The 27133-nt window shown below is 42.3% G+C and overlaps 1 protein-coding gene across 5 annotated transcripts in view; it reads right to left on the reverse strand.

Moving 5' to 3' along the window:
• Positions 1–487: 487 nt before the first annotated feature.
• BMPR1B (bone morphogenetic protein receptor type 1B) overlaps positions 488–27133 on the reverse strand; it is a 443407-nt gene continuing 416761 nt past the window's right edge. For all 5 annotated transcript variants that reach the window (XM_008267582.5, XM_017347401.4, XM_089302608.1 and 2 more), the window contains 5 exons: positions 24677–24869; positions 23037–23334; positions 10283–10458; positions 6011–6141; positions 488–4343 (listed from right to left, as the gene is read on the reverse strand). In XM_008267582.5, coding sequence (XP_008265804.1) covers positions 4218–4343; positions 6011–6141; positions 10283–10458; positions 23037–23334; positions 24677–24869 — 924 coding nt within the window. In that variant the 3' untranslated portion in view covers positions 488–4217. The remainder of the gene's footprint in view (positions 4344–6010; positions 6142–10282; positions 10459–23036; positions 23335–24676; positions 24870–27133) is intronic.

The following is a 27133-nucleotide window of genomic DNA, read 5'->3' on the forward strand; positions in this document are numbered from 1 at the left end:
GGTGGGTGGATTATTCCATTTCATCTTCAGGACAACTCTGTGTGGTAGACAGTAATATCACATCCTCGAGAAGTCAACACGTGCCTAGTGTCACACCCTGAGGCATAAGAGGGGCCGGAGAGCAGGAGGCCAGGCTCTGGGCCACTGTGCCACACACTTAGTGTCATCACCCCTCGGCACTGCCCAAAACCACCCGACTGTGGTTCCCCAGGAAGCTGGGATTTTCCACAGCCCAACATTGACACCTCCCTCATTTCTCTGCAAACACTTCTTCCCTGCACGTCCCATTGCTCTCAGCAGATGACTGAGTTTCCAAATGACAGAGAAAATGGAAGCCATCCCAACACTTCTCTTCCCTCTGGCACAGGAAGTAGACTTCCTGCATCAGCCCTCCCACCTGATACAATGTGAGATTTTCAAAGACAAAGTAAATAAATAATAAGACAACAACAACAACAGGCACAACTGTAAGATAACAGTCTTGCTCTTTCCAAGGGGAGAATGAAACTATTTTATTTAGGGGAATGTTAAAACAAAGCCATATACAATCTGTAACAAATACAATACAATCGTTTGTTCCCTAGTCCTGAATAATTACAGTATATACAGATTCCATAAGGCACTGGTTCCCCAAGGAATACAAATGAGTCTTCTTTTGAAACAGACAACAAAACCCCTATAAATTGCCAACTTTTCTCCAAAAAAATATGGCATTTTTTTTTTGTTTCTGTTTTACAAGAGCAGTCATAATTGCTAAATTAAATCACCTCTGATGCTAACTTCTTTCATTTCCACTGCTAGGGGACTGCATTTTCTAAGGAGATACAACGACGCAACACGTTCAAGTTAAAAAAAAAAAAAGTCCTTTTCTCAGTGCCTTTGCACCCACAAAGAAGAGGCAAAAGAGACCAACAACATAAAACTTCTAATGAATATGCATGACCCGAGCAACATGAAATTCAGTCATTATTGAGTACTTGCTATACTTGACTTCACATCAATTGAAATGTGTCAAAGGATTCCCTGTAAATAAAATCTCAGCATGTTTTCTGAGAAGCTCTCTGCTTGAGGAATAAAAAAGAATGGTCACTGGGAACTTAGCGCGGTGCTTTCCAGGAGGTCAGAGGCCTGTCTCCTCACACTCAATGTTCATCCCACTTCACTTGTGATTGAACGACCTACACACTTTCATAAATAAATATTAGGTTTCATTTAGTACTTTATCATCCATAATAGTTTACTCTCTAATCCACATAATGGAGTTGCACCAGACTCCACACTGAACGTAATATTTACATATACATATATTTATATAATATATACACGCATAAACTATAAACCTGAAATCTTAGCATACAAAACTTCTCTAACATCTAATAATTTAAGATTACTCTGACAGGGAGGAGTTAGGAGAAAAAAAGCTTAGTCTTTGAAATAATCTTGAAACTATGCAATCAACTATATACTACTAGTCTCCAGGTTCTCACTTATCTGAATCAAAGACCAAACAATAAAACAAAACTCAATTCTGAACCCCTAGGAATTCAAAAAACATTCAGGATTATTGGGAGGTGAGTAGGTAGCCTTCAAGAACAATTTAGTATTACCTAAGTGGATTTTGGTATGATAAAGAGAAAAATATTTTCATAAATAAATCCCTTTCTCATTAAAAATAATTAAGTGGGTCTTTTTAAGTATCTCAGAAATAAACTTCAAAATGTTCATAGTGAGTAAATCAGGCTGGGGAATAGAGAGTAAGCTAGAGATTTTTCCCAAAGCAACCAAATGGATAATCTAGAAGCAATCTGGACACTATTTTAATTTCTCCCATTCTTCACTGGAATAAACACTTCCCTAGAAATCATCACCCTTCCCATAAAATATTCTAGGCTATCCCATGTTCAAGAACTTACCAGAAAGAAAGCATGATTTCTGACTAAGAGGCTAATTCCAATCTCAAATTTAGGGTGATCCCAAGAAACACGAATGCATACCGGTTAACTGCATCCATGTTTACTCCTTTGATTAAAGATGATCTGATTACACACAGGCAGATTGTCTGCAGGGCTCAGATGATTATCACACCCACCTTAACCACACATTCCTTCTAAGTTATCACAAAGAATATAATCAGACACGAGAAAGGAATCTTTACATTGTGCATCGAGGTTATTTTAATATCCATGAAAGCAGCACTCTGATTAACACAGTATTTGGAAGCAACTGTTTTTACTCCTAAAGAAAAAAGAAAAAGCAGGAAATTTCTTGTCAAATTAAAGGAGTAATAAATTCTTGGTTACAAAGAAACTGTGGGTGAGATGCCTTGGGAAGTGAGTGCAGAATGTAGGATGTGTGCTTCTCCTAGGATTCTCCCAAACTGGAAGCACTCAGCGCCCTAGGATGTTTTCTGGATGATCAAGTCACCAGCTGCAAGCCACTTCACAAGTGAGGAAAATGTTTCCTCATTTCTCATGCACCTGTCAAATGTTTTAAAAGTCTCCATCTTTCAGTCACCCAGCGGGGAAAATGTGTTATAAAACACTGCCCCCTGGAGTATTCTGGAAGGAACATCTGTTTTTATAGGCCAAAAGGGAGGTACTTAACACATTCTTTACTAACCACTAAAGAATGTCTAACAAGTAAAAGCAAACCTCAATAAAGAAATGTAAATGAATGGAGCTGAGAGAGACATATACAATATTTAACATTATTATATTCCTCTTGCTAGAGACTATCGGCCCTGTCGACAATTTCTAATATGATGCTTAAAAGTGAAAACGCCTTAGAACTGAATAGCAGAAGAGATGTTTTGACAAGTGCCACAGAGAAGGAAAAATAATAAATTAAATAGTGAACTTAACATCATGAAAATAAAATAAAATGAGTCAGCATTCGTAAGGTGTGAAATGATCACGTAACATGTACGGAGACGATCCCTATCTACATAAGAAAAAAAAACACAGCAGCGATATCTTGTGGCCTCCACTCCCCTCTGCTGTCCCATCTGGAGGTTATATTTATCTATTTTTTAAGTTAAAATTTAGTTAAATTAACCTGACCGATGCTTCCTCTTTATTCTTTTAACTCAGATACACACACACACACACACGCACACGCACACACACAGAGAGATAATAACCAACAGAAACCACTAATGTAAAATACTGTGTGCATACTTTTTGCCTTGTGCTTCTGAGACTGCCTCCTTGGCATCTGTAGGACACAGCCGTCAGTCCGCTCCTCCATCCTCCCCACCTCACTCACGTGTCCTGCTTCACACAACAGACAATGATCTCTATCGTAAAGCACCTTGTCTTTAGCACGACTCATGGCATTGCTTACTTAGTATTGATCTTTGGACTTGAAAGATCAAAAGCATGCACAGGTCAATTTTCTACACTTAAAAATAATAATAAAAAAGCTTGTTTGTGTTTTTTCTGAAAAGGAAAGGATTTTACACCACGAAAGGAATGCCTGACAGCCTCAGAAACACACGGTGGTTCTGAAGAACACCATCAACACGTACTGCTGTTAGAGTCCCACGAAACCTTCGTTTGTTCTGAATCGCCTGAAGCTGCAAAAGGCCACCTGCAGCAAGTCCAGTGCGCTCCCTGACGGTGGCGGCTGTCTGCAGGTGCGTTCACATTACCACCGCAGCCCCAACGGCAGGGCGGGCCGCAGTGGTCTGGGAGGCCGAAGCGGCCAGGTTCTGGGGTCAGGATGAGCTCTGTTCTCTGTTCTCCAGCGTCGCAGATGGTCTTCTGGCTTGCAGAGTGCCATGATATTTTACCAACGTGAAAAACACATATCTCAATGTACCTTCCAGCACAGAGTTTCTGGGAAGAACTTTTGTTGACATATCTAAACTGTAATAGTATAAATCTTAAAACATCTAGGTTATTTTGGCAAAATTAAAGCATCTTAAAAAAAATGAAAACAATAACAAGAAGGCCATCCCAAAATACAGGGCTTTCTTAGAAAGCAACATGCATCACATCTCAAACACGTTACCCACGTGGCTTTCTCCCTCTGACAGGCAGGGGACTGAAGCTGTGCAGCGGGCACTTCTCTGTCTTTGTCCAGGTTGCTCCCCGAGAGGTGAGGGCCGCACTCGCTGGGTCAAGGCTTCCATTAGGGGTGCTGCTCTCACGTCTGCTCTGCCCACGAACACAAGAGCACCTGGTGGCTTCCTGCAGAGACACCTCCTCTCCCACGTGTCAGAGTTTAATGTCCTGGGACTCCGACATCTTGGCAAGGGTTTTCTTAACGCGCAGAGCCGTCAGCCTGGATGCAGGATTGTGAGCCCAGCATTCCGTCATGAGCTTCCCCATCTGCCTTAGACACTGTGGAACGGAGAGGAGGCATTGGAGCAGAGTTAGAGCACTGCATTCTCGCAGGGCTGGGTGGCTACGGACAGCTGCTCGGCAGGTCTGTAGCTCGTGAAGCTGCAATGTGTATTTTTACTATTTTTTTTAAAAAAAGATTTATTTACTTATTTGAAAGGCAGTTACACAAAGAGACAGAGTGCATGCAAGATAGAGACCCTCCATATAACCATTCACTTCCCAAATGGCTGCAATGGCCAGGGCTGGCCCAGGTGGAAGCCAGGAGCCTAAGACTCCATCGGGTCTCCCAACCAGGTGGGTGGCCGGGACCCAAGTATTTGGAACATCTGCTGCTGCTTTCTAGGCACTTTAGCAGGGAGATGGGTTAGAAGCCGGCCTCTGGAATGTACATTTTTAATGGTACCCGTAAAACCGTGTAGAAATAAAACCCCACAGACATTCCTTTTCTTGAAAAATTACCTAAGAACAAAACAGACTGTCATGCCTTCCTTGTGACAGGAGCAAGTAAGTGGTTTACTGATTGTAAAACAGCATCTTCAAAATCAGTATGAAACATATAAAAATACCCTGGGAGACTATGGTCCACACCACTCTCTCAGATTATTTACAAAGCTTGATAAGTTTACACTTTTTATTGAATCCCCTACAATTCAAACAAACGTGGTTATTTCTAAATCACAGCTGTCAGTCTGCTATGATAACAGCGTTACACTGTACTGCTTAGTATTAGCAACCTATGCACAGCAATGCTAAATTTTTTTGTGTTCTCCTGAGATACACCAATTATCAGTCTTCCTGTTGAAAAACACACTTTTCCTTAAGCAGACATCCTCAGCGAAGGGGACTAAGGTGACACCAGTGCCCATCGCTACCTTCAAAATCACCCAAGTCCACTGGCTCACCATACTTTCTGCACAGCTTGTTAGGAAACATGCGCATTATGTTGCATTTAGGTAACTAGACACAAAACCAATGAACCAGAGTTTATTTTTAAATGAATTTTACACTGAAGAATTCATTTATATAAAGGGTGCTGGGTTCATTTGCTTGTGATGGTTTTGGTACAGGTGTGCTAAGAGTGGGTTTGGTTCCTGGGAGTGCTTCAAACTCACCCTGGAAGTTTGAGCTGTCAGAGCAGTTGAGGACCGAGGTGAGTTCGGAGGTGGAGTGAGTGGAAGGAGAGGAACAGGGAACAGGAGGTGGAGCCGGGCGAGGCAAGGCCTGCCAGACTCTTCCTCTTGCCAAGCAGCTCCTTTACAGACCCACGCTGTTTTCAACACCACATTCTCACAGCCAAGCGCAGTGTGGATGTTTTCCAACCACAACCATCAGATGCCTACCTCTCGCCCTCATCCCATGGGAGTCAGCTGACTGTGAAGGTGTTACAGAGCAAAATGATGACACTCTACAAAGGCACATACAAACTAATGATTGCCAGTGGTAAGAAGTGAACAATAATACTGTTACCTGTTAACACAGACTAAACACTGGTTTAATCAATGTATCAAGTAGCACAGGGAACTTAGAGAAATGCACAAATAAGCTATGTTTATTATAATAAATTACACATAAATTATTGCACCAAGCCAAGCCAAGTCCCTAGGATGACTCTCTGGCATCTGCCTCCCAAGTCCATCATGGCCACAGGGTGACACAAACCTTACCTCATCACTACTCCACCGGTTGGGGAATGAGGGACGTAACTTCTTGATGCATACAATCTCTCTCATGTCCTCATAGGAGGGGTCACTGGGCACTAGGTCATGATAGGGAAGCTGGTACTCTTCCACAATACCTGAAAATGTATTTTTATTATTCATTAGTGTTTGCCAGGAAGTGGAAATCAGAATCTAACACACAAACTCTTCCCAAAATAAGTGTGATTAATATCACAGGTCTTCAAACCTTCTAATTTCCAAAAAGGTAAGCCAAACAAGCACCTCAAAATTATTTTCAATTTCATAAAGACATTTATTTTTGGCAGATATCTCCTGAACTCACCCTGCATAACATGTGACTGCTTCTATTACTCTACTATGACACTGGGACGATCAGAATAGATTTGGAACTGTATCCCACTTGAACAAAATGTCAGATCTACATTTTTTTCTGTTTAATCATAAGGATATGGATTTGTACATTAAACATGCAGAAAATTACATATACATAAAAATATTAATTATAATTTTTAAGTTCAAGGATTTTTGTCTGATTTTTATTTTCTTCTTTAAATTTTCTGTATTTATCCAAATTTTCTAAAAGAATATGTAACTATTAGGGGAGAAAACTGATCATACGGTGTGTACCATCTTCATGGAAATTACACTTAACATTCTAAGTTCTATTTTACCTCTTCTTTCCTTGTCCTTAATTTCAACATTCTCCCCTCTCTTGTCCTTTAAAAAGCCAGCTACTAGTGCCTTCTTTTTAACCTTATCTGATCAATGCCTTACAATCATTATAAGCAGCCCTAGAAGATGATGCTCTGAACAGTCTTCCTGGAGCACACTTGCTCCAAACCCCAAATCATCTGATACAGAAATGTCACTGCCTGCTTACCTGTAAAAGAGGATACCATGAGATTGGCGGATCACACAACATGTTAAGCTGACGGCAGGTGGGGGCATGTGCTAGCAAAATTTGGGGTTTGTGTTATGCCTTTTCTTTAAATTAAAACCTAAATAAAGTCATAAAGGAAAAGGATGCTTTAGAGTGTTCTCAGACTGTTTGCACTCACCATTTGGTTGCTATTTGTGACTAAAGCTACAGAGTGTAAACTCAGGTATTATGTAGGTTACTATTTCCTTCTGTGTTTCAATATCTTCTCCACATGAGTAAGAGAGGCACGGGCCTAGAATAGGCTCCTTTCATCTCAGTCCTTTCTCCCTTGCTAATTCTCAACACACTGGGCTCAAAAACATCTTGAGGGCCAGCACTGTATCTATTTAATTCATCTCACACTGCCCTCAGCGCCCACTGTGGGCACCATTACCTGCATGGATGGATGGATGGTGTGGTACGTGTACACACTACAGCAGGCTTAGGCAGAGTCAACCTCGCAGAATTATGATTTCAGCAAATTCTGGCTTTGAACTATAGGCCTCACTCTTTCCCTTTAGTAGGCAATCAAGTAATCAGAATTTTCCATGTTAACTACCATTTCATTCTGTATTTGAAGACTCAAAACGTTTTTTCTTTTAAAGTCTGAAAGGCCTATGTCTGGATACATATCCTTCACTCAAAAGTCCCTGAGCCAGAAAGAGAAATCAGTAAACCTTCATTATTTTCATAAAGGAAGGTGGCGGGAGAATAAAATTTTCTATGTGCTGCTTTCTGGAAAAAGAAAAGAAAGTCCTTTGATGAGAACCTACTGCTACCAAGCACACAAGGAGGGATGCTATGTAACTGATCTTACTTAATTCTCACAAACTCACGTATGCGATAGCACTATTGTGTGCAGCATTCAGATAAGGAAGTTTGGTTCCAGTGGGCTAAATAACTTGCCCTGAGTCACAGAGCTGGTCTGGGGCACAGCTGTGACTCTAACATCCCTGGGAAGCATTTGTCAAACTCAGCCAGAGATAAGGGAACACTATGCAAAGACAGCCTGGCAGCACCATTAATACCCTGCTGTTCACACAAAGCTTATGTATAAGCTACGAATAATTTCTCATATATGTGGCCCATGGACTTTCAAATACAAGCTCCTTATTTGTTTCAGATACTCAAGAAAATAATTAGAAAAGTGATCTTGTACTCTGCTATGTGTTCGCCATCTACATACCTATCTTAGCTAAGTGTAGGGATATAATTCAAAATTTGGCTCATCTGCTCTCTACAATGCATGAAATCAAGCATAAACAATTAGTTTATATTTTGGTTACTTCTTTTCTTCACCCTTATGATGGAAGACCTATTCAATATTTGCTTAGGGGAATCTTCCTGCGTCAGCTATCCTTTTGGACAAGACAGTCTGTCACTTCAGAGGGAACCCAGTCTACTTCAAGTCGCTCATGAGAGGGCACCGTGTCACAGAAGAGACTTTCTACAAAGTGTGAATGTTCATTTTCTTCCTTATTTAAAACATAAACCTAAATATGTTACAGCTCCGCTAACCAAAATAAAAATTAATAATGATAATCACATATCATTTTTGAGTACGATTTATGGACCAGGCAACTGTAATTCTCTTTGATGGAACAAGGACATAAGCCTCAGCTAGTTTAGGTTCTTGTTACCTCTGCCTTCTTTCAAGAGACCAGTTCCGTCACATCCTGTGTTGTTCCCCATCCCACCCCCTGCATTCTTCCCCAGGTTTGGAAGCCACTGCGCCAACTTGAAGAACCAGGATGGAGAAGCTCATCTCCACCTACTGTCCCCCATCCCACCCCTAGCCCACCTACGATATAAAAAGGCCTGCTGGGGTCAGGGCCTCTGCCACGTGACCTTTCAGTCTGTGAACATGCCAGCAGTTGGTCAACCTCTGTGAGTCTATGTTCTCTGAATAAATCTGTTCTAGCTGCGAGTTCGTATTCTGTCTCCTCTCTGTTCTGTGTCCCTTTTCCTTACATTTGGTGCCCCGTGTGAGGCAGAAGCCAGCTGCATTCTTTTCCTTACACCCTTGATATTCACTGCAACCTCACAACTCAGGTATGCAGGGGAATAATAATCCGCCTTGTGGTTAGGAGGACAACACTGGAACCAAGCAATGTTTAGGCTCCCGCTCAGCATGTCACAAATAAGAAACAGCAGGTGTAAGAACAGCTGTCTGCAAGCAGGCATCTGCCTGCTTCATGGTCAGGATCTCAGAAGCTCCTGTTTTTGCAAATATGAGATCAAACTGTACATAGTGCAGCAGCACAATCTGTACAGAGTATTCGGGGTACCTGATACAAAGGAGGGAGCCGACAACTCAGTTCTGTAGCTACCTACTTAAAGACAGATGATGGAGCAGCATCCAAAACAGCACATGTAGTAATATTTCTGAATATATACAGATGTCTTGTTTGTTGTGATTAGTATTACTAGATAAACCTTATGCTTGTAGATAAATGATCATGAATATTAACAATATTCTGAAAGCTTTAATTTCCTTTTTATAAAAACTGATGTTTTCAGGTTGGTATTTGAGGATGTTTCATAGAAAGTAAAGACATAGGGGAGTTAAGGAATGAGTTTCCATCCACGTTTAGGTCTCTACTGTCCCCTCTATAGGGGAAATGATAATCAAGCACTGGAGGGGGGATGGTGACCAGTGCACAGGTGCTAAGCTCCAAAGCGTAGGGAAGGGGGTTGACTTGATGGAGAAACTGCTGCTGAAGAGAAAGGATACGACACAGAGAAGAGGGTGATCTGAGAAAGGGCAGGGAAAGTGCACAGTGTGTCTAGAAGCTATTCATAAGTAACAGTATTGGAGGGAAGGAGGCAGCTCAAGATTATTCTAAGATGAAAATATCATACAGAGGACAGCACCAACAAAAATACAGAGAAGAGGCCAGTGCCGCGGCTCACTAGGCTAATCCTCCACCTTGTGGCGCCGGCACACCGGGTTCTAGTCCCGGTCGGGGCGCCAGATTCTGTCCCGGTTGCCCCTCTTCCAGGCCAGCTCTCTGCTGTGGCCAGGGAGTACAATGGAGGATGGTCCAAGTGCTTGGGCCCTGCACCCCATGGGAGACCAGGAGAAGTACCTGGCTCCTGCCATCGGCAGCGCGGTGCGCTGGCAGCAGCGCGCCGGCCGCGGTGGCCATTGGAGGGTGAACCAATGGCAAAAGGAAGACCTTTCTCTCTGTCTCTCTCACTGTCCACTCTGCCTGTCAAAAAATAAAAAATAAAAAAAAATACAGAGAAGAATAAAAGAAAATCTGATTCGATATACAATGTGATAGCTTTGATTTTTTTCTCAGAAGTAGCTTTTCAAAGACATCAGTGTTTCTTACCTCCCGATACACATCTCCTAGCAATCTCCCAAAGGATGAGTCCAAAACTGTACATGTCAGCCATGATGTAAGACTGAAAGTGATTTCTGTTCAAGCTTTCATCCAACACTTCGGGAGGCATATAGCGCTTTGTGCCAACTCGAGTGTTGGGTGGTATGTCAACTTCATTGGTATCACTAGGGAAAAAGTAAAGGAAAGCATTAGCGGCACTGAAGAGGAGCAAGTGACAAACCCAGGTGATTCTTGAACAAAGGACTTCAGCCAAAGTTGGCAAAGGAAAACCTTCTGGGGAATAAAAACATTTCCTTGAAAAAATCTATTTTGCTCAAAGTAACACTATATATTCACAGGTAAAAGCCCAGTGGGAAGACTCAATCAGAGTGAAGCCATAACATATGAATTGTATCACCACTAGATCTAATTTAAAACCATTGCTCGATACCCATTAAATGTTTAGAAAATACCTCGTTTCTCTTCATTTTCTAATTTCTTGCTCTTAAAACTGACATGTGTACCTGCAAAATTTTTTGAGAATGTATTTTTTTAAACCAAGTGCTGTGAAGATTTTATACCTACAAACATGTAAGAAAGGGGGTAAGTAGAGGAATGAGGTAAAAGCTTGCAAACATTTTACTTTGACCAGGACAGACATATAAAAAAAGCTTCTTTTACTATCTATTGTTTCACAGCTAAATGGCATTCAGTTTTTTTAAAAGAATAAAATGTTATGGAATGTAATCTATTTAGTTGTATGATAGCTGTACAATATGGTTGCTTTATCAGTATTTTCTGTCAGATGGGGGAAATGAACAGAAAGAAATGCAAGGTGAAAGGTGGAGAACTGCTTCCTCAAAGCAGTACAAGGGGCCACAGGTATTTTTTATTATTAATATAAACAGAACAATTTTTATGTATTTCATTAGGTATAGTTTTAAGAAGGTATCATATTTTCCTACTTCTTTCCTTTCCTCAGTCCTCCTCCTTTTTGTTTTAATTTTTGCAAAGACATTTTTTCAATCTACTTATCTACTCTATAATCATAGGCTTAGTTCATCACTCACCATAATATTCAACAAGTATAAAGCAGGAAGACCACAGTTTCACAGGAGTGTAAACAAGGGTTAAAAACAACAATCATATCACAAGATGTTTGTTTCATTCCTATACATTTTTTTGTGTGTTCTATATTAACTGCCTACTTATCAGGGCAAATACGCAATATCTGTCCTTTGAGATTGGCTTATTTCACTAAGTATAACAGTTTTCCAATACATCTGTTTTGTTGCAAATGACAGAATTTCATTCTTTATCCAGTCATTAGTTGATGGACATCTGGGTTGATTTCATATCACAGCTATTTCAAGTTGAACTACTATAACCATAAGGTTACAGATAATTCTTTCATATGTTGAATTCATTTTGTTAAGGGGTAAATTCCCAGCAGTGGGATGGCTGGGTCATATGGTAGATCTATTTTCAGAGCTCTGAGGAATCTCCAAACTCTCTTCCATAATGGTTGTATCAGTTTATATCCCCACCAACAATGGATTAGGGTACCTTTTCCCGCACATCCTTGCCAGACTTTTTTTGTGATTTTTGGATGATACCCATTCTAACTGGGGTGAGGTGAAGCCTCATTGTGTTTTTCACTTGCATTTCCCTGATGGTTATTGATAATGACTCAGACTATAACTTTCAGAAATATACTGAATAGCATTTGTAAAGTGGGCATCCTTGTCTTATTCTGGATCACGATGGAAATACTGGATCATGATGGAAATCATGATGCTGGCTGGCTGGCTGTTTTTCATATACTGCCTTGATTTTGTTGAGAAATGTTCCTTCCATACCCAGTTTGCTAAATATTTTTTTTATCATGAAAGGATGAAATATTTTATCCAATGCTTTCTCTTGAGATAATCATGTGGTTTTTATTATTTAGTTAATGTGATATATCACATTTTTGATTTGTATATGTTGAACTATTCTTGCATACCAGGGATAAATATCACTTGGTCTAGGTACATGATGTTTCTTATGTGATGCTAGATTCAATTAGCTAAAATTTGTTGAAGATATTTTTGCATCTATGTTCATCAGGGATATTGGTCTAGAATTCTCTTTCTTTGTTGTGTCTTTTTCTGATTTTGAAATTAAGATGATGCTAGCCTCACAGAAAGAGTTTGGGAGGATTCCCTCCTTTTCAATTGCTTTGAGTAGTTTGAGAATTGGAATTCTTTAAAAGTTTGGTAGAATTCAGCAATGATGCCATCTGGTCCTGGGCTTTTCTTTGTTGGGAGGGTCTTTATTAATGATTCAATCCTCATCTTGGTTATTGGTCTATTTAGGTTTTCCACATCTTCATGACTCAATTTTGGTAAATTGTACATGTACAACAATCTACCCATTTCTTATAGATTTTCCAATTTGTTGGAATATAGCTGTTTGTAGTTAATTCCTGATGGTTCTTTTTATTTCTTCAGTTTCCACTTTAACAACTCCTTTTTCATTTCTGATTATATTAATTTATAAATTCTCCCACCCCCTTTTTTTGGTTAGTTGGGACACTGGTGTATCAATTTTATTTTTTCAAAAAACTAGTCCTTAATTTCACTGATCTTTGTATCTTTTTTTGCTTTTATTTTTCTTTATTTCTATTCTATTTTTAATTATTTCTCTCTTTCTCCTAATATTGGGTTTGATTTTTTCTTGTTTTCTTAGGTCCTTGAGATACATTATTAGATCAATTTATTTGATACTTTTGATGTAGGCACTAATTGCTATAAACTTTCCTCTTCACACTGCTTTTGCTGTATCCCACATGTTTTAATACGTTGTGTTGTTATCTTCATTCATTTCCAAGAATTTATTTCACTTCTGATTTTTTTCTATGACCCACAGTTCATTCAAGACCATATTATTCAGTCTCCAGGTATTTGAATATTTTTTAGTTTCCTAAGTTGTTAATTTTCAGCTTCATTCCATTGTGATCAGAAAACATACATGGCATTTTTTTTTTAATTTGTTGAGACCTGCTTTATGGCCTATACAGTTCTTGATATTTAGTACATTTATATAGTTGTACAAAAGTGATTCATTTTAGAATGCATTTGCATTGAATCATCTGAAATTGACAACAGTGAAGGGCAGGAGTTTGGCACAGTGGCTGAAGCCCACTTGAGAGACACATGCCATATAGAGTGCCTGGTATGAGTCCTGGCAACTCTAGTTTCCTGCTATTGCACTATGGAAAGCAATGGGTGATGGGCTCTAGTATTTGGGTCTCTGCCACCATTGCAGGAGACCTAGCTGGAATTCTGGACTCCCGGATTCAACCTGGCCAGCCCCAGCTGTTGTAGGAATTTGAGGAACCAGTAGATGGAAGATTTCTCTCTGTGCCTTAAAAGTAAAATTAAAATAAAGGGGCCAGTGCTGAGGTGAACTGGGTAAAGCTGCAGACGGCAGTACCAGCATCCCATATGGGCATCGGTTCGAGTCCCAGCTGCTCCGCTTCCTATCCAGCTCTCTGCTGTGGACTGGGAAAGCAGTAGAGGATGGTCCAAGTCCTTGGGCTCCTGCTCCCATGTGGAAGACTTGGAAGAAACTCCTGGTTCCTGGCTTCAGATCAGCACAGCTCTGACCATTGCAGCCATTCAGGGAGTGAACCAGCAAATGGAAGACCTCTCTGTCTGTCTGTCTGTCTGTCTGTATCTCTCTCTCTGCCTCTCTGTAACTCTGCCTTTCAAATAAATAAATAATTCTTAAAAAAAAAAAAAAAAAAAAAAAAGATGGGCTCCATGGGAGCACATTCAGAAAGGCCAAAGATGTACTCTGACCACATCAGATAAAGATCTGGGGCAATTTCATGCTCTCCTTAGTCTTAGCCTCATAATGCTACTTGGATTTGGCAAGTCAGGAAAGGATAACAAAATCTGATATTGAGACATCTACTGGAGAAATGAAAAGTGACTGTTACCTAATGACATAATGAAGACTTGTGATAGCTGGACTCTACAGGAAGGTACTTCAAAAACCTTGTGAAAAACAGAATTGTAAAAGAAGCTCATTTCAGTGCCAAAAAATTTTGAAACCCATGCATAGTTTCTCATCATACACCTTCCCAGGAACTTTTTGAAACCCCTCATATATAGGTCATCTTTAAACTCTCTTTCCCTCAAAGCCTGCAAAAGTATAATCAAAGACTCTGAAGACGTATCAAACATGCAAGCCTCATTCCTCACACCACCCAGGCATGCTCAGTGAGGCCAGTGGCGAGTGTCTGGATGAAGACTCTCCCCACTAGACTGAGTCAATACTGTCAGGAACTTCTTTGAGCCCAAAATATCTGTCACAAGCATTTAGGGTATTTCCTAAGAAGGACATTCACGGTGTGTCATGCCAATCATACACTGAGTGAAAGAGGGAAAAGGCCAGCCTTGAGTGTGCTTTGCTATGGAAAGAAGAAAAATTTTAAATCTGTTCTACATACACTATAAAATGAGAGATTGCTGATATAGAGAAGGATAGAGAGAATTTTGTTGAGCAAATTCATGCTGTAAAATGTTACTATTAACCCAGTGGGAAAAATCCTTTCACGCTACATTGAAGCATCAAACATACTAAGTTCACAGTAACTAAAAGATAGTATCAGACATAGAGCTCTTGGACATACTGCTCTGCCCGTTCTTCCCTCCAGCATGTTTCTATGCTTGAAAGTAACTAAAGTGCATTTCCTCCTTGGGTTTTCAGTACCATCACTCTACCTATTCCCAAATAATGCAGCAGAGAGAGAAACTGGGCTTGTCTTAATCTGGAAGATCAAAAACAGAAATTACAGTGATGTTAATATTGGGTCACCAAGAATAAAGAACAAGAGAGAAAAGCAGAGTATGATAGTATCATGCATGTAAGAACAGGATACAGTGTGAGAGAAGGGCCAAGGAGAAAGAAAGATGCAGAAGCGGCTGGGGGCCATCAGCTTGCTCTGGCTTCCCTATCCACAGAGGGGTGACAACCAGGGCAGGCAAGAAAAGGTGGCCCTTGCACTGAGGGTGTAGTCAGTTGAAACAACTCCAAACCCAGCAGGTAATCCTATGCACACCTGTAGTCAAACCACGCAATCATACACAGGAAGTGTAGAGAGGACACCAGGTAGTTCTAGGAGGGATAAAAGCGGATAAATGTAGGAGGGAATGTAATGGGGCTATCTAGAACATTTCATTCTTCTAATACAGAAAACCAAAGGAAAACAAGGCAGATAATCAACACGTGCTAATAATAAATTTTTACCTAGGTGATTTTCTATTCTGTACGTTTCTAAGAAACAGATGTATTATTATATAAGTAAGAAGAACTCAGCAGGATCAGGAACTAGAAATGTTTTGGGAATTAAAAGGCAGGTTCTAGACATGAAGATCGAAAGTGACCTGAACAACTGAACAACATTACAGGGCAGATGAGTTTCTACCAAGGAGACCTGAAGAACAGGCTGGGGTGGATCTGATTTAGTCATAAAAAGGATGAAACCATCCGGCGCCACGGCTCAATAGGCTAATCCTCTGCCTTGCAGCGCCGGCACACCAGGTTCTAGTCCCAGTTAGGGCGCCAGATTCTGTCCCGGTTGCCCCTCTTCCAGGCTAGCCCTCTGCTGTGGCCAGGGAGTGCAGTGGAGGATGGCCCAAGTGCTTGGACCCTGCACCGCATGGGAGACCAGAAGTACCTGGCTCCTGCCTTCGGATCAGCGTGGTGCACCGGCCACAGCATGCTGGCCACAGAGGCCATTGTGGGGTGAACCAATGGCAAAGGAAGACCTTTCTCTCTGTCTCTCTCTCTCACTGTCCACTCTGTCAAAAAATAAAAAAATAAAAAAAAAATAATAATAATAAAAAAAAAGGATGAAACCTTGTCATGCGCAACAACACGGATGGAACTAGAGTCATAAGGGTCAGTGAAACAAGCCAGGCGCAGAAGGGAAAGTAGCACATGACTGCACTAACTCATGGAGTCAATGAAGTCGACCTGATAGGAGAGTCTCTCGGTGGTTACCCAACGCTGGGGTAGGAGGAAGTGACAGGTGGGAGCAGGTCATTTAATGGGTCCTAAGTGACACAGGAGTAAGGAGCTCTGGGGTCCCACTGCACAGGAGGGTGACTACAGATAATGACAACACTACTTTTCTAGAAAAATAAAAACTAAAAGAAAGGGGCTTGAGTGTTTTCACCATGAAGAATAAGAACTGTCTGCAGAATTAGGTGTGCGTATCTTGATTTGACATTACATGACGTATGCACATACAAATCAGGACCCCATAAATATGTAAAGGTTTTATATATCAGTTAAAGTTTTTAGAAAACAAACAAAATAACTGAGTGCAGCAGTCACCCTGGGGAAATACACTCTCTTCTCCCTTCCCATGAAGAAGGGCTGTGCGTGTTTGCACTGAAGGGTTGACACCTGAACAGTACAGTTCAGAGCTCACCAGGGAAGGCAACTGACCCACACGCACAGTATAATTAATACCCCCGCTGGGTTTAACATGGCTGTTGTCCCTATTAATGTGAGTGCCCATGAGATTAAGTAGAATTGGAAGGAAATAACAAATCAGATTTGATGAGAATCGATTAAGAGATGGAAGGTAAATTCCTTTCCAGGCAAAGCCTTTTTATAATCGCATTTTCAGGCCTATTTTTCCTTATAAACATCAGGGACAGTAGGGCTGACATAAGAAACAAATAAAATATTCATACTTTTCTGAAAAAGTGAACATGAAGGGCTGGGGCATGAAGATGACTCATTTGGGGAGATGATGGGTTCTGCCCTTCCAGCCTATGGTGGGTTGTTGGGAAAAACACACCAGGAGCAAGGTCCTATTGCCATGCATTTCAGTACTACGCTGTACGCAACACGTCCCAACACAATCCCAGCAGAGATGTCTCAGACTATGAGCTGGTGGCGGTTTGGGATACAGGGAGCCAGGAGCAACATATTACAGAAAAGGCGCCACCTATGGACCAGGCATCGGGTGGAGGTGGCAGAGAGGGGTCAAGCTCCTCCAAGTTTCTAGGTACTGGGATTCTGGGGCTGTGTAGGAAGGTGGATGGGAAGGGCTAATCGTATTCCATCTTAAAAGGCAGGGCTGTCCTCTGTTAGGATTCCATAAAAAGGCATGCCAACCGAGGTCCCATTGTTGACGTCACAGGGACTATGGTGTGACAGAGAAAAAGCCCAGTGTGATGGAGAAAGAGCGCCACTCGGATGACTGAAAGCTCCCTTTGGGGACACCCTAACATTCCACCAACCCAGGGAGGTTGCAGAGCAAGTGTGAAGTCTCAAGGCTTCGGGACAAAGGAGAGAAGCAAAGAGACGATGTTAACACTGTCTGTATCACAGATCGCGGAGAGGAGCAGGGGAGAGAAAAGCAGATATAGGAGTAAAATCTTGCTCTTTTCTTCCTCTCCTGCCCTGGTGGAGAGGAACAGAACCCAAGAGGGGGTGATGAGAGCAAAGCACCCTGCTGGCCAATGACTCTCCCCACTGACACTGTTCAGAAACCTGGCACGCGGTGATGATGGAAAGCAGAGCTGTAGCAGGTTGTGCAATCTACATACAGTGACTTGTTCACTGGCAGAAGCCGGCTGCACTGCCTCAGGTACACTTCTGATACAGCACCAATGCCTGGTGTGGCCAGCGTGCACCCCACACATCAGTGTGTGAGTGTGGGAGGGAAGTCAGGCGCTGCCTGTAGGCACGGAGAGGCTGAAAGTGGAACCTCCCACCAGGACCCCGAGCAGGCTGGAGAATGAAACACGAGCATCCCCCAGGGCTTTGTGAACAGTGCCTGCCTCATAAGCTCTCCATCAAGCCCGAGACGAAGGTGAGTGTGAGACTTTTGGTGGCAGGGAGGGGATAAAGGAGATTTTTTTTTTTTAAATATGAGTTTAGGGTCTCTACTTACTTTATGTGAAATGTTTTTCATGTTAACAGAACTTCCTCACTACAAATCCATTCCAGGAATTCTGGCAAGAAATATACTCCTCCCTACCCGCCCCCCGCCCTTCTTCTCGCACCTGCTGGAAACAGCCCAGTGCACACTCCCCTTGCTACCATCAACTGCAGTCAGAGTTTCAGGAAAACAAGAGCAGAGCCCCTGGTGGCAGTGGGACGCAAGAATAGGAGCCGAACACTCAGCTCCAGCACAGTGGCTCAGCCTCCCTGAGCCTGTATGCACCTGTGGGTGGTCCTTCTGCTGCAGTCGCTGATGCCCTAAGCAGAGGGAGGTGAGAGGAACAGAGGCAGAAGGGAGAAAAGAAAGATAATAAAGACAGGAGACACCAACACTATACACCTTTTGTCCATTTAAAAAGCTTTTCAAAATATAAGACCTGCACGTTAAAGAATGTGTGAAAGGAGAGAGAGACCACCACTGTTTTGCCTGCAGCTGGTAACTGATGTCTAAAACTACAAACACTGGAGGATGCTAAATCACCTCTTAGCCTACAGACACCACCCCACCCCCAGCATGACAGGTTCTCCAAAAAGGGGCCATGTCTGGGCGGTTGCCACAGATCTTGCAGACAGCTGTGGAAATCACTTGCTGCACTGAACTTGTGCCAGTCGGTTGATCACCCAATGAGTAGCTGCCAGCAACACTTTTCCCAGGCTTCATGGCTGCTAGGAGTAAATCCTGAGATACCTGGGGTTCCTTAGAAAGGCAACTGGAGAACTAGAAGTCCTCGAACAGAAGGTAGGTATGGTTGCAGAAGGCATGATGGTGATGGGGGGTGCTGACTCTCACTAATGAGGCTTGGTCTGAGGCTCTGGTAAGTCATTGAGCCATGCCATTTAAAAGGAAAAAAACCAACAAGTACACCAAGCAGAAGCAGTGTTCCAAATAATGACAATCTGACCAGGGCATCTGTGTCACAAGGCTAGTCCTCAGTGTCGCTTTGCTATCTAACATTTAATGGAACAGACGCCCTAAGCCAGGATTTATTTTGCCACTAAGAAAGTATTTTATCCTGACAGTGAAGCACCAGAGGGGTTACTTGCATCTCCGGAGTGAAAAGTGAAAATTTCTGTGAGCGCCTCTGAGCCATTTCGTGAGTCACAGTTTCATCCCCCCAAGAGAGATTCAAGGTAGCAGTGACGCTGGCCAGGGCTCACCTGCATTCAATCTCTGCAGCACAGGAAACGCATCCGCACTTACGTCATTTCCAAGGGAGTGCAGGATTAAAAAAATATTACATGGGCAGGAAATCTCTAAGGCACTGGCTGTTCTCTTCGTGGTTCTCAACTTCCCTGGGAACCTCCCAGAGATGATTTAGAAGCTGAAGAGAACGTTTACCACTGTGTAGAGAGCTGGGTAAAGATTAAGTTCTCACAGAAAGCTCACCTACGAAGTCTGAGAATTCAGCACTGGGCCAGCTATGACTCCACTTGTAATAAAACACTGAATATCTGCATGTGTGCACATGTGCACGCGCACACACACACACACTCACACACACCGATACAAAACAGGAGGAAAAGAGTAACCAGGGCAGCACGTAAAGCAAGGTTTCCATGTTATGCTCAGAAATTGCGACAAGCAAATTTTGAAACATGGGAAATAAAAAAACAGCAATTTACTAAGCCCCCATTTATTAAGCCTCCATATAAGGAATGAGGAGACTGAGGTGCAGAAGCTGGTCTCCGAGATGTCAGCCTATGCAGGTGACATCTGAACCAGCAGCACATCTCCCCTCCTCTTGATGAACCAGTCAATGTATGCCAGGCACATCTCCAAACTGTCCCCTGCAGAGTTCTCTTTCCTTCCTAGAATCAGGCTTTGCATGAAATGTGAGAGGCCATCAGTTTGCTTCCCTTACACTAAGCAGAAGTCAGTTTCAGAAATATAACAGATAGTCAATCTCTTTGTTTTAAGGTTTATAAAGGAGATGAGTTTGCAATTATTTTGTTATTGCCTACCTTTATTGATTCAAAATGATGTTAGGATGCCTGTAGTGGGTAATTCACTATGTCCTATCAAATGGGAAACACGCTAATTACCATGGATGCTGCTCTCGGGATGCCCAGTGACTAGCAGGAAAGATGAGGCAGGCACCAAAATATTTACAATGGCAGGCAAACCAGGGCCAGGAGGTTACTACAGGAGTGCAGAGGGCGTGCCATTCTTCCGAGATTGGGGATGAGTAAGGTGACTGAGAGGCAACTCCTAAGATTAGATTAAAGTACCCAGAGAAGCAGAGACTTCCCAAGCTAAAGACTGTGCAAAGAATCAAGAGCAAGACAGCAGCAAGCATGAGATACATGAGGAGAAAACACAGGAGTTTTATCAACGAGAGCACACAGACTGGAGAGTTTGCACAATATAAAACTAGGGATGTGGACTCAGTCCACAGCGTGGAGGGTCTCTGGAGCCAAGGAAAGGTGCTATTGGGCTTCATCTTGGAGTCCATATGGAACCATTCACTTATCCATTACATGAGATTTTTAGCCAGCACCTAAAAATCAGCACCAGGGAAAGGTACCAGGAATGCAAATGCAAAAAAATCACATGTTCTACCTTCACTGTCCATTGAGAGTGACAGGGAAGAAGCCAACACTCTTCTACAGATTGAGAAATGTCATGATAATACATACAGGGCCACACTGGAACTACAAAGATTGACTTAAAATGAGACTTGTGAGGGAATCGCAATAAATGGCATCTCACAGAAGCTTAGCAGTAAGTATCTGGATAGAGAAGGCTGTGTGAGAGAATGACAGATCCAGGCTAAAATGCTTGCAGCTGTGAGAAGTACAGTGTTCAGTCAGGGTCACTACAGAAAATGGTCAACACTGAGCTGGGGACAGGGCTCAAGAAGAGGCCAGGGTCAGACAAGGAAGGATCTACTGCACCCAAGGACTTTAACTATAGTTAAACCACAGTGAGAGGAAACTGTGAAATTCTGATGTCGCACAGTCATGCTTCAAGAAAATAAATCCAGAGCAGTGTGCACAAAAGCCTGCAACAAGAAATAGGAAGTAACAAATGCTGCACAGCAGAAACTAGGAAAATGCTGGAGGCAGCCCAAAGTGCACCAGTACAGGAGGAATTCCAGGAAGACAGAATTTATCCCACTCTGCATACCAAAAATCAGGGGGAAAACGAAGGTGCCAAGCACTCACCTTCTATAATGGATCAACCCAAATGGGAATAGGAGAGCATCAAAAAAAAAAATACTCAAGAGGTAAAGAGAGCAGAAGCAGTGGTTAGAGACAGGGAAGTGGTGGACAAAGGCACATGAGGAAAATGGGAGGAGGTAAGGTTTGGGCCTGAGGACAGCCACAGGGTGAACGGGACAAGGGCTGGCGACAAAGACAGATGGCGTCTCTCGGTGAAGCGGAAGCATGAGGGTGAGGAGCAGAAGACAAAAGACAAGGTATAAACTGCTGGGCTGCCCTGCTGGACTTCCCTCTGGACCTATTTGGAAAATTTTAACAGGGCCGTACAAGGAGGAAAGAGAAGCAGGGAAATCTGAGAAGCATCACGAAGCTGGGTGGTTTTAGGTTGTTTTTTTTTTTTTGTTTTTTTTTGTTTTTTTTTTTTTTTTTGTAGGAGAGACTTGAAAAGAGTTGCAGGCCAGAAAAAAAGAATTCAGAAAAATGGATTTAACAATCTTTACTGGCAGGAGGTTCATGTTTCTAACTTAAACTTATAGCCCCAATCATTTCCCTTTGCTCTGTTTTGAAAGATCAAGAACTTGAATTTGCCATGCACTAAATGGTGCATTATTAAATCGAACCTCAGCCTTTACATCCAGGTAAAAATACAATCCATTAGTCCTTTCTTGGGGGTTTTCTTTTCCAAACCTTCAACCGTCTCATGGCTTTTCCTCTGTACCCTTCACTAACTTCTACGGTGTCTGGAAACATCTACAAGGGAGTCCAAGAACTTGTTAAACACTAAGCCTGAATTGGGCTTTGAAAAAGGTGACGGCATGATGATCCCACTACAGCACTGATTTGCAAAACTCAATTTGCTTGTCTTGCTGTCAAAAAAGAGGAACCACCTCTTCCAATTGAATCATCTAAAAGGAGTATCTCTACTTCAAGTGAGAGTAAGTAAAACAGTCTCCAACCCACACACACATCCCCTCCCCAGTGTGCAAAAGCTTCCGGTAAGAACATAGTTCCAAGGAGCCCCCAAGCACTTGAAAGCCACTGTTATACATGTCCAGGCATTATATTCAGCATGTGAGCTGCTGTGTATGGTGCTGACTACCAAATCTATTTTGTTAAGAGTTTCCAACATCTTTCATAATGTACTTCTGCAAGTTATCTTCACTATATATTACATAAAAAGATTGCTTTTATCACTATACAAACTTTAGATTTTCCCTGACATGTTGCCCTACTTACAATGCCAGGAGAGCTCGGACCACGTATCCCCAGGCATCAGCTCCCTAAGCTTTTCCATGCAGCTACATTCATGGCAGCCACAGACCTAAGGTACAGCAGCTTAGAGTCAGGCCCCTGAAAAGCCCAGACACAGCAGCCCTGCCCAGACAGGCTGTGCTACAAATCCAAAGTCTGGTGGTTATTTTTCGTCTACAGAAAAAGTTGAAGGTAATGGAACCTGTCAATTACTAAATATCCCAGAAGTTCTTCAGTTACCAAACCCTTTGGGAGCACTGGGCTTTAAAATTCATACTCTGCTAAACAATGATAGGAAAGAATCCTGAATAGCATATTTGTCCAATTTGATACTAACCTAATAAATTTAACAGCCAGGCCCAGGTCAGCTATACAGCAAGTTCCATTTTTCTTCACCAGGATGTTCTTACTTTTCAGATCTCGGTGGGCAATTGCTGGTTTGCCTTGCGTACTGAAGATTTCGGTGTGTAAGTGGCATAAGCCACTGACAGAAGAGTAGGCTAGCTTCAGCATCGACTTTGTGTCTAGAGTGGTGGACTTCAAGTAATCATAAAGGGAACCATTTTCATGGTAGTCTGTGATTAGGTACAACTGGGTCCAGGACCCTGTTCCCTTGATGTCTGCAGCAATAAACCCTAAAAAGAAAAAAGGACAAATAGATTTTTAAATATTTAATTTACTTATTTGAATGGGAGAATTACAGAGACAGAAGGAGAGACAGAATTACAGAGACAGAGAAAGGGAGACATAGAGGAGGGAGACTGGGCCAGGCTGAAACCAACAGCTTCATGGAGGTCTCCCACATGGATAGCAGGGGCCCAAGCACTTGAACCATCCTCCCATGCTTTCCTAGGTACATTAGTAGGAAAGTGAATTGGAAGTGGAGCAGCCAGGACTGGATCTGGCACTCACGCGGGATGCTGGAATCACAGGCGACAGCTTAATCACTGTTCCAGAATGCCAGCCCCAGGCAGTGTTTTCTGAATAGTATCAAGAAGAACTTGTATTCTCAAATACCATTCTTTGTCCATTGGTGTCTTTTGTTTATCATTTCACTCAATTTTCTGATTATGTGAATGACTGTATTAAATTATTAATACTAGTCAGAAGCAATCAAAATTGGAGTGGTAGAGAAATATTCAGAGCTCATATACAAAAACATTTTTTTAATTAATTTGAAAGATGGAGAAGGAAAAGAGCCCCCATCTGCTGATTTATTGTCCAGATACCCACGATGGCTAGCGGTGGGCCAGCCAAAGCCAGGAGAGAACTCAATCCAGGTCTCCCGCACGGGTGGCAGAAACCCAATTCTTTGAGCGATCATGTTGCCTTCCAAGGTCTATGTTAGCAGGAAGCTGGGGTCGGCAGCTGGAGGGGTATATTGAACCTAGGCACTGTGATATGGCATATAGGTCTTAACCACTAGGCTGAGTGCCCTCCCCAGGACGTCTTCCTGCTCAGCAGTTGTAATATGGCATTAGATATAAGACACTGTTTACAAAAGAGGGTCTTGAGTTAAGGGACACACCTCACTGATTAGTCTACTTGAATGATTCAGACAGATCATGTCTAACCTGAGAAAATAGATAAAAAAATAAATGCTCAGCATAGACTCTTGATAAAAAAAAGCACTGCGGATACAGTTACTATAACTTTTCACATTTAAACTATGCCCCTTCAAGTCCCTAAAACTTCCCAAGAAAGTCTGAAGTCTGGTTTTCACATCTGCATTTTCTGTTGCTGCAGAAAAAATGGTAGTGAGTATTTCACTTGCAGCTCACCATTCATTCGGCAGTGCCTTAGTCACTCCTCCTGTGGGGTCTCCCACTTAGACGCTTACAAGGTTCTTGGGTCTGGGCCAAGAAGGAAAATTCTGTATGTTTCATAACGGGTCTAAGCAGACGAGTTAGCAGGCGTCAGCAGAAAGACAGGAGGAAGCTAGGAAAATCCGAACATTGCGCCTCAGACTTTGCTCACCCAAAATGTTTTCGTGCCTCATCAACACTGTCTGGTAGATTTCGGTCTCTCTGAACCAGCTGGCTTCCTCCGTGGTGAAGAACACTTTCACGGCCACCTTTTCGCCACGCCACTTGCCCATCCAAACTTCCCCATAGCGACCTTTTCCAATCTGCTTCACCATCTGAATCTGCTTAGCTATCGTCCTTTGGACCTGTTAAATCCCGAAACACACTGTTATTGTATTCACAGCACTACAGATGGTTTTTTTTTTTTTTTCTCCAGAGAAGAAACAATTCAAGATACAAAATAGCCAGTATTTTTTTTCTTTTTATAGACAAGTCATTTGTATTTAGTTATTAATTTATGCAATACAACTTATGCAATACCTTTCAAATCTCTTTGAAGTAGACTGAGGATTCTGAATGTTCAAAATCTTGCTTCTAAATTGCTATCTCATTCTACCTACTATCATTTTCACTGAGACAAACAGCTGAATGGCTTCACAGTAACTGGTGGAATAGACAATTTCCATTCCTCCCACCAGAATGGGATGTTTCATACTCTGAAGGGACTCTTGCTGCCATACTCTCAATCATGGATAAAGTATAGGAAAACAAAATTGCAAGGCATTGTTGGGCACATCAGAAATAAAGGAAATCTTTAGGGAGGGAGCAGGAAGAGAGAGAGGGAGGGAGGAGAGCAGAGGGAGTTGAGAGCAGAGCAGGGAAACATTAGCAGATACAAAAGCCAGGCTGCTGTTTGGACATTGACCAAGAGCAGCACTGACACCCAGCATCTAGGAGCTGATCCCGTAACACTGGAGCAAGGACCACCCAATGGTGCCAAACTTGTCCTGGGGTGGGAGCATGCCATAGCTCCCACAAAAGCCAAATACAAAGCCTCTCTGGGGCAATCACTTGCATGGTCAATTCTCATCCCACAACCATGGTGAGATAACCGAACTTTGAAGGAGCTCTTGCTGCCAAACAACTTGATCATGGATAAAATACAAGAAAGAAACTGTAATGGCGTTGGGCTCACCAAGAAATAAAGGAACCCTCCAAGGGAGGATGGAAGGAAGGAAGGGAAGAAAAAAGTAGGGCAAAAGAAGAAAAGGGAGAGAAAGAGGGAAGAAAAGAATAAATTCCTTAAAAGGGAAGAGCCACAATCAATGAGTCATCAACTAAAACAGCCCAACTGGACTCAACTCCTTCAGATTACACAGTGGAATTTTCAGATGTAAAATCCTAAGGAACTGGAAATGCAATTCATAAAGAGGGAGATGGAATGAAAAATAGGCCTGCAGGAAGAGAGTACTGGAAATGATACTTCTGGGGCCAGCGCTGTGGCGTAGTGCAGAAAGCCTCCACCTGCAGCACTGGTATCCCACATGGGTGCTGGTTAGTGTCCTGGCTGCTAAACTCCCAATCCAGCTCCCTGAGGATGCACGTGGGAAAGCAGAGGATATGGCCCATGTGCTTGGGCCCCTGAATCCACATGGGAGGCCTGGAGGAAGCTGATATGCCAAGAAACCATGAAACCTGACAGCAGTAAGCACATGGAGAGAGAGATCTCCTCCCCTAGGAGTCAACCACATGATGAGGGGACCCTGGGAGTGCTTCTGTTCCCAAACCAGGGGACAGAGGCATCAAGATGCCTAAGCAGCTTAGGAGTCAAATACACAAATACACAAGTAGAAAACTCTCTCGTGAGGAAAATTCCCAAACTTATTAAAGAAGAATTATACTTAATTTACAAGTGTTGCACACTCCTGTGTCTATGGAAATCTTTTTCTTTTTTTAACTTTTATTTAATAAATATAAATTTCCAAAGTACAGCTTATGGATCACAGTGGCTTTTTCCCCCTTCAACCTCCCTCCCACCCACAACCATCCCATCTCCTGCTCCCTCTCCCATCCCATTCACATCAAGATTCATTTTCAATTCTCTTTATATACAGAAGATCAATTTAGTATATATTAAGATTTCAACAGTTTGCACCCACAAAGAAACACAAAGTGTAAAGTACTATTTGAGTACTAGTTATACTGTTAATTCACATAGTACAACACATTAAGGACAGAGATCCTACATGGGGAGTAAGTGCACAGTGACTCCTGTTGTTGATTTATCAATTGACACTCTCGTTTATGTCATCAGTAATCACCAGAGGCTCTTGTCATGAGTTGCCAAGGCTGTGGAAGCCTTTTGAGTTCGCCAACTCCGATCTTATTTAGACAAGGTCATAGTCAAAATGGAAGTTCTGTCCTCCCTTCAGAGAAAGGTACCTCCTTCTTTGATGCCCCATTCTTTCCACTGGGATCTCACTCACAGAGATCTTTCATTTAGGTTTTGTTTTGTTTTGTTTTTGCCACAGTGTCTTGCCTTTCCATGCCTGACATACTCTCATGGGCTTTTTATCTGGATCTGAATGCCTTAAGGGCTGATTCTGAGGCCAGAGTGCTGCTTAAGACA

The sequence above is a fragment of the Oryctolagus cuniculus genome, chromosome 8, assembly GCF_051225735.1.
Source record: "Oryctolagus cuniculus isolate XC-2025 breed Fujian yellow rabbit chromosome 8, ASM5122573v1, whole genome shotgun sequence".
Taxonomy (NCBI): Eukaryota; Metazoa; Chordata; class Mammalia; order Lagomorpha; family Leporidae; genus Oryctolagus; species Oryctolagus cuniculus.